This window comes from Leopardus geoffroyi, chromosome D1, assembly GCF_018350155.1.
Source record: "Leopardus geoffroyi isolate Oge1 chromosome D1, O.geoffroyi_Oge1_pat1.0, whole genome shotgun sequence".
NCBI lineage: Eukaryota > Metazoa > Chordata > Mammalia > Carnivora > Felidae > Leopardus > Leopardus geoffroyi.
Window position 1 is genome coordinate 21,645,072 of NC_059329.1, and position 14,671 is coordinate 21,659,742.

The 14,671-nt window shown below is 42.7% G+C and overlaps 1 protein-coding gene and 1 long non-coding RNA gene across 6 annotated transcripts in view; one reads left to right on the forward strand and one right to left on the reverse strand.

The window, feature by feature from the left end:
- SIAE (sialic acid acetylesterase) overlaps positions 1 to 14,671 on the reverse strand; it is a 41,756-nt gene that overhangs the window by 10,934 nt on the left and 16,151 nt on the right. For all 5 annotated transcript variants that reach the window (XR_006713855.1, XR_006713854.1, XR_006713857.1 and 2 more), the window contains 4 exons: positions 8,563 to 8,701; positions 5,999 to 6,176; positions 4,289 to 4,398; positions 3,595 to 3,728 (listed from right to left, as the gene is read on the reverse strand). Coding sequence is in view for 1 of the 5 variants with exons in the window: in XM_045483298.1 (XP_045339254.1) it covers positions 3,595 to 3,728; positions 4,289 to 4,398; positions 5,999 to 6,176; positions 8,563 to 8,701 (561 nt within the window). In the remaining 4 variants the exon portion in view is untranslated. The remainder of the gene's footprint in view (positions 1 to 3,594; positions 3,729 to 4,288; positions 4,399 to 5,998; positions 6,177 to 8,562; positions 8,702 to 14,671) is intronic.
- Positions 100 to 7,579, forward strand: LOC123600869. Its single transcript, XR_006713858.1, has 3 exons — positions 100 to 193; positions 1,675 to 1,731; positions 7,290 to 7,579. It is a non-coding gene; the product is annotated as an uncharacterized LOC123600869 (long non-coding RNA).

The window sequence follows — 14,671 nt, forward strand, 5'->3', positions numbered from 1 at the left end:
TTGGCAAATCTGCTTTCACATACGAAATGATAAAAGGTGCTGAAGCTTCACAATGGAATTTCACGAGAAGACCCAGTGAGCAACACTGCTTCTTCCCACACAACACCCAACAGACTGAAAGTGGAATCATGCTCGGCAGCCAGTGCCATGAGGAGGATCACAGCAGCAGAGCCACCAGAAAGAGTCTAGGAGGGTAAGTACGAGGCTGAGGCCCAACACGGAGAGATGCTTACACAGCCGCTCAAGCCAAGGAAGTGGTCTCCAAATGGCCGTTTGTGGAGAATTCCTGCAGCAATTCTCCAGTTTCACCACGCACTCGCACTTGACAGGTGCACTTGACTCGCTTGCACTATGACGCAGTGGCCACATGGAGGCACCAGCATACTCCATACCCAAATGAAATTCTTGTTTTCCCTACTCTGAGATCCGCTAGGGTGCCATTCAGTCTCCCACAGCGATTAGTAGAAATACCACCGCTAATGAAGGCATATAATAGCCAAAGAATATAAAAGGGGCCCCATTCAGAAGACTTTACAATAGCATACTGTATGTATTTTGCACGTCACTCCCGTTGCTCCACACCCGCTATACAAAAGCATCTCCTCAGGACTCCCTAGCCTCCTGGTCTTCTTTCCCTCCCATGCTTCCGGTCACCTCACTACTAACAACTCTCAGATACGTGTGTCCGGCCCGGGGCATTCTGCTGAGCTTGAGTCCTGCGTCTCTAACCGTGCTTTAGTTATTGCAACCATCATTTCAAATTCAACACCTCTACAAAGCCAATTCATCTTTCCTTGCAGACCAACTGTCCCCCCCACCCCCAGATTTTCTGACTTCTCTCACTGATGAACATTATCTGGCATGTGCCAGGCTTTACATGAGTTAGCTCATTCAATACTTAAAATAATAATCTCCCTTTTTAATATCTGGCTCAAAATCACAGAGCCGAAGGAGCGTCAGGGCTGAGATGTGAATCCACGCAGACTAGCTGCAGATCCATGCGCTGAACCATTATTTTGCCATATGTGGTTATTTCTCTTCAAAGGTATATGTTTGTGCTCCCAGTTTTCCACAAGTAACCAACATATTTTTGTCGATGGTGATCAGTTAAAGCCCCGAGTCTGAGGGACTCCTGCCAAACAGTAAGGCCTAAGGGCAATGACCAGGTCTCTCTGATTCGCACTGTATCTCTAGCACCTCACACAGTTCACGGCATATAAGCAGCATACAACACACGGTCTGAATTGGCTGGAGTCACATTCAAATCACCATCTACACGGCAAAGATGAAAAAGAACCTCAGAAGTCCAGATGTAGTTTCCACCACCAGAAATACAGATCTGCTGACAGGGCTGGCTATTTTGACAATAATGAGTAGAATAATCTGGTTTCGAAGTCAAAACAAAGGTAAGAAGGAAGAAAGAAAATGGTTGTAAAGTCAGTATAAGTGGAAAGAAGGTCCATAAAAGTCCTCATCCAAGAAAAGGCGTGGTGCAATAAGACAAGGTAGAAGACACGTGAGGACGGTGAGCAGAAGGTATCTGCGGGACGTGCAGAGGCAGACATCTGGAAGCACGTGTCCAATTCAAATCTGAAAGCCTGTTCCATTAGTATGTTGTGAGCTGGGCCCCACTTTTCTAACACCTTACTTGTTTCATTTCCTGTATTTCAGAAGAGTCACCGCTTACCACCCTGATAAAGAGTGTAAGTCTTGGAGGAGTCATGTGAACAGGTAAGGCAAAGCCATCATCAACTTGGTTAAATACGTTCATTCCTTTTAGGCGAGGACGAGAGCAGAATCCTTCTGTCTAGTTGCCACTAATTAAAAGTGTGATTTCTCTTGATATATTTTTTCATTTATGTGTTAGACCATATTTAATAACTGCTGACCAGTTAGGTCCCGAGATACAAGTGTGATGCAGGAAAACATGATGCCGTGTGCGACTGACATGCAAGGAAAATGGGGGAAGGAGAGGGTGCTAAGAAATTACCCATTGGGGGAAAGGAGGTGGTGCATCCCAGATGCTGGACAGTCACAGAAGGCTTCCTAACTGATGTCCAGGCTGAGATCTAAAGGACAAAGTTGGTCAGGAGAGTGCAGGAGAGAAAGGGTGCTCCAAGCAAAGAGCAGGGGCAGTGGGCTGGGGGTGAGAGACCAAGGTTCACTACAGGGGCTGGAAAGGACAGCACCAAGTTAGGGAGGGCATGGCCAAGTACACACATAGCTGCTAAGAGTACACACTGAACACAAATTCATAAATTTCTACAGAGAAACCTGAGGACACGTTCAAATTAATGTTCAATTTAATGCAGCAATTTCATTTCTGGGAATTTATCTTATGGAAAGAATTAAGCACGCATGCAGTGATTTAGCTACAAGGACAATCAACGCACCACTGCTTACAAAAGCAACATGTTTAAAGCAACCGAAGGGTCCATTTCTTGAGAACTAGTTAAATAAACTGCAATACAACCATATTTCAAAGTATTCTGCAATCATTATAAATTGTGCTCAAGATTAATATTCATTGGCATGAGGGGCATCTGGGTGGCTCAGTCGGTTGAGCACCCAACTCTTGGTTTTGGATCAGGTCGTGATCTCATGGTTTGTGGGTTTGAGCCCCACATCGGGCTTCATGCCGACACAGCAGAGCCTGCTTGGGATTCTCTCTCTCCCTCTCTCTCTGCCCCTCCCTGCATGTTCTCCCTTTCTCTCTCTCTCCCTCTCTCAAAATAAATAAATAAACTTAAAAATATATTTATTGGCATGAAAAAATGTTCGCAATACATATGAAGAGAAGAAGCAAGGGGCGCCTGGGTGGCTCAGTGGGTTAAGCGCCCGACTCTTGATTTCGGCTCAGGTCATGATCTCACAGTTCATATTTTTGAGCCCCGCATGGGGCTCTGCGCTGATAGCATGCAGCCTGCTTGGGATTCTCTGTCCCTCTCTCTCTGACCCTCCCCTACTTGCTTTTTATCTCTTTCAAAATAAATTAACTTAAAAAAGAGAGAGAGAGAGAAGCAGCAAGATATGGTACAGTATTATGGTATGGATCCTCCTGCGAAAATACATGAACAGATTCTGGATTGTGCAATTGGAAACGTTTTAGCTTTTTTTTTTTTTGCTTATCTTTTAAATATCTATAATGAACACATATGTATTCGTTTTTTAATAAGAAATATTACTGGGGCGCCTAGGTGGCTTAGTTGGTTAAGCGTCCAACTTCCACTCAGGTCATGATCTCATGGTTCATGAGTTCAAGCCCTGTGTCCGGCTCTGTGCTGATAGTTAGGAGCCTGGAGCCTGCTTCAGATTCTGTGTCTCCCTCTCTCCCTGCCCCTCCCCTACTTGCGTTCTGTCCCTCTCAAAATAAATGAACATTAAAAAAATAATGTTATATAAAAGAAATATTACTTATTAACTTTTTTTGAAGATGTAATTGTCCCATCAGTGAACTGAGATGAATTAAGTCTTACAGTTAGTTCTTGACCAGCAGACTATGAGGGCAAAAAAAGGAATATGGATTCCAGGAAAGAGACCTCCACAGGACACCCCCACCCCAATACCCAAAACCTGCTCCCTCTCAACACATACCTGGACAAATCCAAATGGGAAGAAACGCTCTGTCTGCCCCTGGGAGCCACGGTGGAAGACTTGACGCCAGTCTTCAATGAGCGCAGGGAATGTGCAATTGTACAGGTCCCTGTTAACATTTATATTGGACTCCCCTAAAAACAGTCCAGATTATGAGAGGGGGTTGGGGTAGATGCAAACATGGCCACACATTATTCCCCAACTTCTACCCGTGCCCTTAGGGAATGAGTCTTCCTGCAGTCTCTCTGGACTGGCCTTGTCACTTGCTCTGGCCAAGGAGGCATCAGCAAACATGATGCAAGCAGAGGTTTGAAGAGTGCTTCAGCTCTGGGGTTTGCTCTCTCTTGATATACTTGCAACCCTGAGGCTGCTGTGTAAATGATAAAGAATCTGAATTAATTTGCTGAAGGATAAGGGACCACTTGAGTACCAGGGTGTTCCAGCAGTCAACAGACAGGAGGGAGAGGCCAGCCGAGACCATCCAGCCACCAGACACCTGCCGGGTGGCCAAAGACACATAAAAGATCCCAAAAGAAATTAACCAAAGTAGTCGATACAGGAAAACTACCCCAATAACCCACCAAATGGGGAGCCAAATAAAACTATTATTGTTTTAAGTCCCTAAATCCTGGGCTGGTTTGTTACACAGCAAAAGCTAACTAATACAATGGAGAAACAACAAATTAATACTCACCCTGGTACCATATCATCCCTTTCAGAGTCATATTATGTAGTGGATGGATCATGGCATTCCAGAGAACAGAGTTCTTACTGGGACCAGTTACAGAATCAGACTGAGTGAACCTAAAATTGATAAGAAGCACAAGTACCCTAAACTGGGTGTCTATCCAACTTTCATCTGGGGTAAACGTCTGATGATAGCAACACAAGATTAGACCGAACCACTCTGTTTCCCATGAAAACATGTTGAATAGCCTCCAACTTTCATATCTTTCCAGGTTCTTCCCAGGATAAATGTATCAGTCAGTACAAGTTCGGAGGGGGCCATCCCAGTTTCCAGATAAGGTCACTAAAACCAGAGAAGAGGAGTATTTTATTGTGAGTGTCTCATGCAGACAATAAATTTACTTAACTAGTACTCAGTTGATGCACACTTGGATTTTTTTAAGCTTTTTGCTTATCTTCCTTATAGCTAAAATCACTGCATATAGGCTTATTTCCTTAAGATAAGTGCCCAGAAATGACATTGCTGGGTCAAAGGGCACATTTTTTTCAAAGCTTTAAACGTGTTCCTAAACTTCTCTGTAAAATACGTATATGAATTTATACTCATGGGAGGTGTGGATGAGAATGCCCACTTCCCCACACCCTTGATGGCATCCCTTCACGTCCCCAGAGACCTGGGAAGCCTGGCTCTATCTAGATCCCTCCCACTCTACCTAGGCCATTCTGTCAGTCCCAAAGTGGAAGGTCTTCCCTCCCCGACAGGCATGACTTTACCTAAGCTATACCACGAGCTGAAGTTCAGCCTCTCTCCAGGGCCCTTCCCAGATTTAATGACATAATATTTATGAAAACAGTTCACAGACTATTAATCTCTGTGTTAATATCAGTGTCAGGATTTTAATAACTATTCCTTTCTTCCCCACCCCATGTGTTCTTCCTGATCCAGCTTTTCCTGATCGTGCTTTCATAATCAATATACTAATACATCTCTTTGATTACATGAATATTTGTTCTTCATGTTACAGTGTTTATTCTCATGGACAATAGAGCACAGTGGTTAAGAGCACAGACATTGAAGCCAGACTTTGCCACTTACCAGCTGTAGCCATGAGCAAGTTACTAAACCCCTCTGAGACTTAAGCTTAGTAGTTTAGTATCTTAACAGTATCTACACTTGTAGAGGTTGTTGGGAGTATTAAGTGAACTCATACATATAAAGTGATGATAACAGTATCCAACAAAGAGAAAGCTTTCAGTAAGTATTAGCTATCGCTATTATTAAGGAAAAGGATCATAATTGCTTCCTGACATATTCTCAGATAATCGTGGTGCTGATGACAATAAAAATAATACCTTACGGTGGCACCTGGGTGGCTCAGTTGGTAAAGGGTCTGACTCTTGGTTTCAGCTCAGGTCATGATCTCACAGTTTGTGAGTAAAAAGTCCACATCAGGCCCTGTGCTGACAGCTCAGGACCTGCTTGGGATTCTCTCCCTGCCCCTCCCCAACTCATTCACACGCTCTCTCACGCTCTTTCTCTCTCAAAAATAAATAAACTTTAAAAAAAAGAATACCATACATGTTCACAGAATAAGTTACATACATTCAATACATATTTGGACATTCAACACAGATTTGGCTCCCCAAAGGAAACCATGATCCTTCTCTCTTACATAATTTCCAAGGCTTTCTCCCAGACTTCAGGATGATTTCTTACCCTCGTGTAGGAACACCACAGGTTTTCAGTGACCTTCCAGAAGACCAGGCTTCAATGGGTGTCCCACCCCACGAGGAGGAGATCAGCCCAATGGGATAATGCAATGTGTCATACAGGTTACGCCCAAAGAGCCAGCACACTGCTGACATGTACTTGAAAACTCCATGGCCTAAGTTTTCTGGTCAGAAAAAGTTAAAGAAAAAATGACAGAAACATAGTATTTTACATATAAGTCACCAGGTTGGCACTGCAAAAGATCCAAACTCTCTACAATGCGAGCACTCAAAAAGTTGACAGTGTAATACTGGGAATTCAAAGAAATTTCAAATGAACTGTGAAACTGAGTGAGCGCCTTCTAGGTGCCAGGCGCTTCTAGATGGCTGGGATACAGTGAATAAAGAGATATGGAGAGACATGGAGCCTCTCCTCATAGCTCTTACATTCTACAGAATAAGACATTCAGCTGAATAAAATAGACGACCCAATATGGTTAAGTGCCTCAGGAGGTACAAACAGGTGGTAAGGGGTTTTAACAGCAAAAGAAAGAATATCAAATGAAAGGCAGATCACAAAAAGTCTAAGAATGACCCCCTCTCCTGTGCTTCCATTAATCTTCTATTCACAGTGTTTTCCTTACCCCCACTTAACTATTAGCTACTCGAAGGCAGGGCCCTTATCTTCTTCACTTCTGGATCCCCGATGTCTAGTACCTAATGCAGAGTCAGTAAATTCACTGGCTGGTGCCGGGTGGCTGTGGGTAGCTGGTATAAAGGTGGGTCCACTGACAGTTAAGTATAAGGAAAAGGTAAATAAGAAGGAAGGGAAAGGGAATGCAGGGCTGGCATTCTATCCAGAGGAAACAATATATTAAAAAAGGACACAGAGTAGGAAAAATGTTGAAAAGTATGTGACTGGAGCCTAGACCACAAAAGGGGACGAGTGGAAGATAAGACAGGAGGGGAATCACATCTTGGAGGAGAGAAAACAGAAAGCCACTGAAAAGGCTTGGGAATGAGAATGTGTGGAAGGCAGAACAGCCTTCCAAAGATGTTCACACCCTAATGCCTGCAACCTATGGGTGTGTGACCCGAAGTGGCTAAGGGGACTTTGTAGAGGTGACTGGGGTTGAGGACATTGAGACAGGAGGAGTACCATGATTAGATCAGAGGCGGCTCCTTCATACCGGCCAACCTTCCCCGCTGCAGTCAGAGAGACGTGACATGACAACAGCAGAGGAGGTGGCAGAGATTTGGAATATGACAGCGACTTGACCTACTGTGTTCCTCCCCAGATACCTGCTTGCCTCGCCTCTGCCAGCTGATCACCGAAACGTCGCCTTTCTCAACTGAGACCCCCATGGCCACCCTCAACGAGAAACCACGACCCCATCCCAGCCCCCAACAGTCCTACTGCACCCCCTCCCCTGATGTATTTTATTTATATAGTTCCGTCTCATTAGCTTACACCCCCATCTACCCTATCCCTTGATCCCCAAAAATGTATTCGGTCTCAGAGTTCAGAGAGTAAAAGGGGGATAATAGGAAGGTATAATATATTATCCAAACCTAACTGATTCCTGAGTTTGGGATACCATGTAAGGAGAGTTCATAGACCAAGAGATTTATCCAAAAATTTACCCAAATCTCTTCAGTTCCTGAGTTCTCATAGGGAGAATTCAGATAGTGTAATACTGAGGACCAGACACTTTGTATAGAATTTACTAATTGTATTAAGCATTTCCTGTATTCCTCCGCACTGGAATACAAGCTCAATGAGAACAGGTGTCCTTCAGCAGGGTCAAGGGCTAGAGTGTTCCCGAGTGTATAACTGGAAGAACAGCAGCAGCCTTGAGGTGAACAAGTTGTTGAGGTGGAAGAAGACAAATTACCAAGAGTGAACACAGAAAAGGCAGTGAAAAGAATGAGGACAGAAAATACTCTAGAAAAGTTTAACAGAGCAAAGGAGAGTGGTGAGACACCATGAGAAGGGGGGTTGTCATGTTTGTGTGTGTGTTTTGTTTTGTTTTGTTTTGTCTGCTTAGAGTAAAAGAAAGGCAGAATCTGAGAGCAGAGCCTGTGTCTGTCCTGCTCACTGCTGTGTCCTTGGGGCCCAGCACAAAGCCTGACACAGAACAGGTGGGAAATAAAGATTTTGTGCTGAATGGACATGGGGGTGAAAGACCAGAGCTCGAGGGGTAGAAGGCCCTGGAAGGGGAAGCACCCACATCACAGGTAGCCCTGAAAGGACAGCACTCAGCTGTGTTCAGACACAGAAACAAAGGAAGGAAGAGAAAAAGAGAAGAGCATTGAGGCAGTGTTGAGAGATGCTGGCAGAGCTCATGTGAGTGGCCTCAGTCTGTTCAGTGAAGCTGAAGGAAGTGTCATCTGCTCATAGCAGGGGGGAATCTTGGGAAGAAATGCATGAAGTGGCTACCCCCAGAACTCGGGTGGAGAGTCAACGAGAAATGAGTATAAGGGTGGCTGAATCCTAATAAATAGATCAGAACCAAATTCAGGGCACTGACCCAGTACGCAAGAGATGGTACACGTTCCACAGTCACTCACCTGAGGTGGGCTTAGACCACTGCAAGTCAACCTTGGCCAGGTCCTCCAGTTCCTGCTCTGCCTCAGTGAGCGACACAGAGAAGATGCGGACAGACTGATAGGCCTCAGTGTTAGACAGCTCTCTTGTCGCATTGAATATCTAGGAAAACAGACAGGAATGTCATTTCTTACATCAACCTAGTGGGCGGCCAACTAGCCTACCACCTCTTAGTAAACACTACCCAACCTCTGAGCTCTTCTGAGCCTTCATAAACCAAGATCAAATAAATAACCCAAACCAGTGATGGGCTGCTCTGAATCACCTTGATACACCTTGACAAACACAGACCATGGTGAATCCTGTTCCCAAAGAAGGTAGGAATACCCTGAAATTTGAGATCTCAAGGAGCAAGTCTGAATTGGATGAGGTTTAGGCTAAAGATCAACTGTCAACTAGACCCACTGTAGTATCTTGAAACTAAAATGCTTCTAGTCAGAAAAAGTAACTGATAACACAAAACCATAGCATTCACGTCTCTCCAAAATGGAGCTCAAAAGGCCAGGGGGAGGTAGGTGTGTGTAATCCATAAGACAGAAGAGAGGTGTCTTCAAAAGGAACACACCTGAGAGATGATTGTTCGAAGTACTAAGACATACTGAAATATCTCAAATGTTTATATTCTCATCTCATCCTGCCCAATCACTCAAGAAAGGCACAGAAGACAGGGCAGTCTGAAAGGTGATGTTCAGCATGGCTGCAGACAAAGAAAAGTGTCCACCCAAAGACCCCACTTCTTCCCAGATCCCTTCACAAAACCTCACCAGTTGCCAAGAGTATGACAGGAATGGCTTGGAGCTTTTCTGGACGAGACTGCATTATACTGAGTAGTTTCTTTGTTAGTCATTCCTCTGTGAGCTTATACAAAAGTGCCAGTTCCTTCCATCCTGATTTTTGAGTTATGCTTTTCTTTTCTTTTACGAAGAATATAGATTGTAAATGTATTGATTTGTTTTGTAATTTGGGTGCCTTTTTCTTGTCTTCTCTATCCCCCCACCCCACCCTGGACTAGTCTGGTTTTCCCAAAACAAAGGGCTAACAGGCGCATCGGGAAGCCCAGTTATCATTGGCCTCAGGGAACAAGAGCTCCAGCTGACAGGACTGCCACATCGAGAGCGCAGGAGGCTGGGATACTTTCCATTGGCTGCTAGCCACCGAGTGTGCAGCTGGCTCCCCTTTCCTCCCACCCACCACACAGAATACAGCTGGCCCTCCAGTCCACAGTGTAAGAGAAACCCTGGAGCAGCCAGAGTGCCCCCACAGGGCATTTCAATGAAATAGACTGCCCCCTTGAATCGCCTTTTGACTTGCCACTGAGCCTGCTGTGGCCAATAAGACAGCCAGATGCAAGTAAAATGTCTCTCGGATCACTACGGGAGCCACAGCCTTGAAGTGCCCCCTGGGTAACAGCAGCTCTAGCCGGTGGGGGACGCTGGTCTTCACGCTATCAGGACAGACTACATACGTTCTCGGGGAAAATTCCATAGGAAATCCAGACACGTTTGTGCAAAATCTTGCCCGGCAAGCGAAACGTAAAATAAACAGTCAAGAGTGAAAACAGGCTAAAGCACTCACAGTCTATTCTGGCAGGAAAATTATTTTTCGGCAGCAAGTACCTGTAAAAAGTCACCTCCCTTGAAACCAGCTCCTCTCTGAGCACTAAGGATGGTATGCTGCTTCCATGGAAACGGTGGATGAAACTGCTTTCCTTCTCTCCTCCCACACTAGCTTCCGCACTGCCTGGGAACTCAAGTGCCGCATCGCAGTGAGATGCCAGCTTGGGGAGGCGGGTACGGGTGAACATGCTACTTGTCTCATAGGCCCGTTGCTAGCGCGGTGGACTATTCAAGGCCGACAGGGTTGCGGTGTTTGGCACTCTCCCGTGTCACCAGCACACAGACCTGGATCCAAAACACCGGCCGGGAAAAACTTCCATTTTCAAATTCACATTTGTGTATTATCTCAAGCCAAAACCTGAAAGCCACAGCAAGCGTTTAAAAAAACACTTGGGAGTGGGGGAAAATTCTTGCTGTACCTGATGACAATTACTTCTGAAATTGGTATCCTTTCCCAATCTCACCAAGCCTTCTTGATGGAAGCATTTCCTCGGGGATATGGGCAGCAAATTTAGGAATAAAGAGATTTCAGGAAGATTTTCATTTAAATGACACTTGGTTTCCCCCGCTGATGAAAGGGGAAGCCTTACTCCATCTGCTGAGATCAAATTTCATCTCATCAAACACCTCAGTGTAATTATTTTCCTACCAAGTATTTAAATGAGGATGTAAATGAATACCAAGGTATTTGAAGTCATTAAGGCTGCTGCGGTGGAAAGAGTGTACCACTGCCTCCCTGGGGACAGGCCGTTCACCATCAAAGCAGCTGCTCGCCTGTGTTCATTTTGTAACCTTTATGCCACATTCTTGAATTAATGAAGAAACGTCAAGAATCTATTTCCTCAGAGAATCTTGGCATGGGGTCTGCGTGAGGGAGCAGGGCCCTTGTGTGAGAGTATGTGAGGCTGTGCGCACGCGCGGGGAATCCATACCAAAGAACACAGGGGAGCTTCACTTAATAAAGAATTTAGGTTTTCTAAGTTAGAGTCCCTTCTACTACAGTAGAATATAGCAGCTTTAAAGTTGAGGCAATAACTATAAATAAGCCAGCCACCATACCTCCGATGAATCTTTTATTGTAATACAGTATGAGCCCTTTGCTTCTGGATTTTGACTTCTCTACTTGTAAAGGAACAATGTCAGGATTGCCAAGATATTGAAAACTGGGCTTCCTTGTCTAACACTGGCCATCTTCTTCTGAGCCTAACTAGAAATATCCAAGTCTTAAGACCTACCCTGAGTTAGGAGGCGACAGATGAACATTTAGACTTTTCTCCATTTATACACATCTCACTCAGTGTTATAAATAACACTCAATCTTAAAATTCCACTTTACCCTAACAACAAGATGGGCATACAATCTGCCATTTCCTTCATTTGAATGTGAAGAGTGGTAGGTTATAGTAGAAATCTTACCTCCTCAGAAAAGTCACACGGAGGAGGGCAAAGAGAAGAGACAGATACCGTGTCTGGGTACATGTGTGTGCATGTGTGCATATGTACATGTACATGTGTACGTGTGTGTGTATGTGCATGTCTGTGTTGGGCATCTTTAGAGGAAAAAGGAGCAAAAGGAATAAAGGAAGAATCAGATAAAGCATGCTTTTGATCAAAAAATAAAGTTCTATAGAATGTTAAGAGACTAGAAAACTTGGCTTTTGACACCATCAGCACCTAAAATGCTGTCTTGCAAACTAAGCGCATGATTTAAAACAAAAAAATAAAAAATTAACATGTGGCTGTGTCAGATGGAATTCTTTTTCCATCTCCCTGTATCTCAGAGCTTATAGCCTTAATCTAATGCAGAAGATGCTGAAGAGTAAATTCTAGGCAGAAAGAATGTGTTTACTCTTAACAATCAAAATCTGATTTAGCTTGACAGAAAATGAGATGAGATCCCCTGGCACAGCCTGCTATTGAGAACCTGACTGTATAGATACAAATACATCTGGTCCATGCCTTTCTGTGCAAACAGGGAACTATAATCAAAGCATTCAAGAAAGGACTGTTTTCCTTAGTGAGTTAACAGCAATCCCACTTCTAAACAAAACCATGCTTTCTCTCAAGATATAAAACTTCAGTTTTGCTTCCAGCCACTTGGGCTGAAAGGGAGCCCGGTTAAAGTTCAGTTCGATAAACATTTAAATTCAAAAGTTCCCACATATTTAAGTAGGGCAGGAAGCAAGAGTAAATAAGATACTGGTTGTGAGGACATAAATGCAAGAATTTAGATTCTGAATTAGAAAACTAATACAAAAATGGAGTAGGTATGTCCAGAGTAGGATCTTTTTAGTAGCATTATTTAGTAATTAGTTAACAAAAGAAAAAGAAAAAAAAAAAAAGCAAACCGGGGTAGAAGCAATAAAAGCAAAATAAATCACAAAGTATGTGAAAGGACTCAATTTTACATATTAAAAAAAAATAAATGAATTGGGGTGCCTGGGGGCTCAGTCGGTTAAGCTTCTGACTTCAGCTTAGGTTACTATCTTGGCAGTTCGTGAGTTCGAGCCCCGTATCGAGCTGTCTGCTGTCAGCACAGAGCCTGCTTCGGATGCTCTGTCTCCCTCTCTCTCTGCCCCTGCCCTGCTCATGTGCTCTCTCTTCTCTCAAAAATAAATAAACATTTTTAAAAAATGAAACAAAATAAATAAAATTTTTTTAAAAAATGAGTTGAGATCATAGTATAGTCATAGAGATTTTTAAACCTCAAATTTAAGTATTCCTCAAAACTGGAGAAGCATAATGAAAGAAAGGCAGGAAAATAAATATCAACTTGAGGAGAAACTAAGTTTCAGGGGAAGAGCTAGGAAGACAATAATCTTTTCAAGTTCTTAACTTATTAAAGGAAACAAATCAAAGTATGCAGAACATATTTGTGCCAACCCATAATGCAAACAAAACCATTTATTCCTAAGATTCTTGTTTATTTAATGGGACTCTTCATTGCAAACTGAGCCTTCGATAAATCTTTAAGGGACTAGGCAAGTGCATATCACTTTCTTGTTTTTATAACTTTCTTTTAAAAATTATAGTTAGTTCATGCTCATTATAGCAAAATCAGAACATACAGGCAAGGAAAGAAAATCAATCCCAGTTTCAAATGTGCCAAAGAACTTAACTCAGACTACTTTCTCTGAAGTTGTGATACTGCATAAAAAACCTTTACCCTTCTGTCAGCAATATTTCAAGCTAATATAGTTTCAATTATGTCTGTGAACTTGCTAATATGTTGTCCAACCCTGATTTTAATTTAAAAGAAATAACAATGATCTCCCTTACTTTCCTTTTTAAATCAGACAGCTTCCACTAAACAAATGAAGAGGGGACAATTCTGAGGCCCAAAGCTCTAACACCATCACACCCTATCCAGAAATCCACCCTCTTCACTCTAGACAGTTTTTGTGTCTAATTAGAAAGTAGAGCTGATCTTGAAAATAAATCTGAACGCCAAAGACATACAGCACCAAGGCTTTTGTTCTACCTCTGCTGCCTTGCTAGATACCAAACTACTAAGAACTTTCCTTCCCTTGGCAACTTTTTCAGTGTCCTTTTTACCCAGCTTTACTTAAGAGACCTCACTCATAGTCTGTCAGGGCAGCCCTATTCTCTAAGAGCAACGAACACCAGAACCCTTCAAAGTGAATTTCGTCACTGACCAACAGATGGCAAGTCAGTATTCCCTGGTTCCATCCCACATGACTCCATGCATCCTGTGTGTCCCGTCCCTACTTGGGAGCCTGTGTAGTGCCTTTCCTCCCAACAATTCTAGCAGAGTAAATAGAGCCTAGTGAAGCCTCTATACAGTTATCATAAAGGAGAAAATATGCTAGGTCTCAAAATTTAAGAACGTCTTCAAAGGCTGTGAGTGAAACAGAGAAAAATGAATTGATGTTAACAAAAGAAATCCTAGGCTATGAAAAAGTTGAGCAAAAAAAAAAAATCATCACTGGCCTTCTTTCTGTTAAAAAAAAATATGTATATATACATATATGTTCTGTGTAAAAAAAATACAAATATATGTTTATATTTATATATACATCACAGCCTTTGAAGATTAACTGTTCTTAAATTTTGAGACCTAGCATATTTTCTATTATGTATACATATATGTACATATAAATCAACATATTAATTTTATACATGAATATGTATCAATTTGACATATGACACCTAACTGAAATATCAAGATATACAGCTTACATTGAGATAATTCACACACACACACAAACAGATAAACCACATAAGGCAAAATATTACCAACTGTCAATCTAGGTGGTGGATATATAGGTGTTTGCAAGTCTCTTAACTTTTTTGTGTGCTTAAAACTTTTTATAATAAAAAATTTGAAAAAATAGCAACACCTTATATTTTGACAGCTATTTTCAATTTATAAAGACCTTTTAGAAACAAACAAAATAATTTAATCTTTTTAATGGCTCAGTAAATTAGGTCAGAT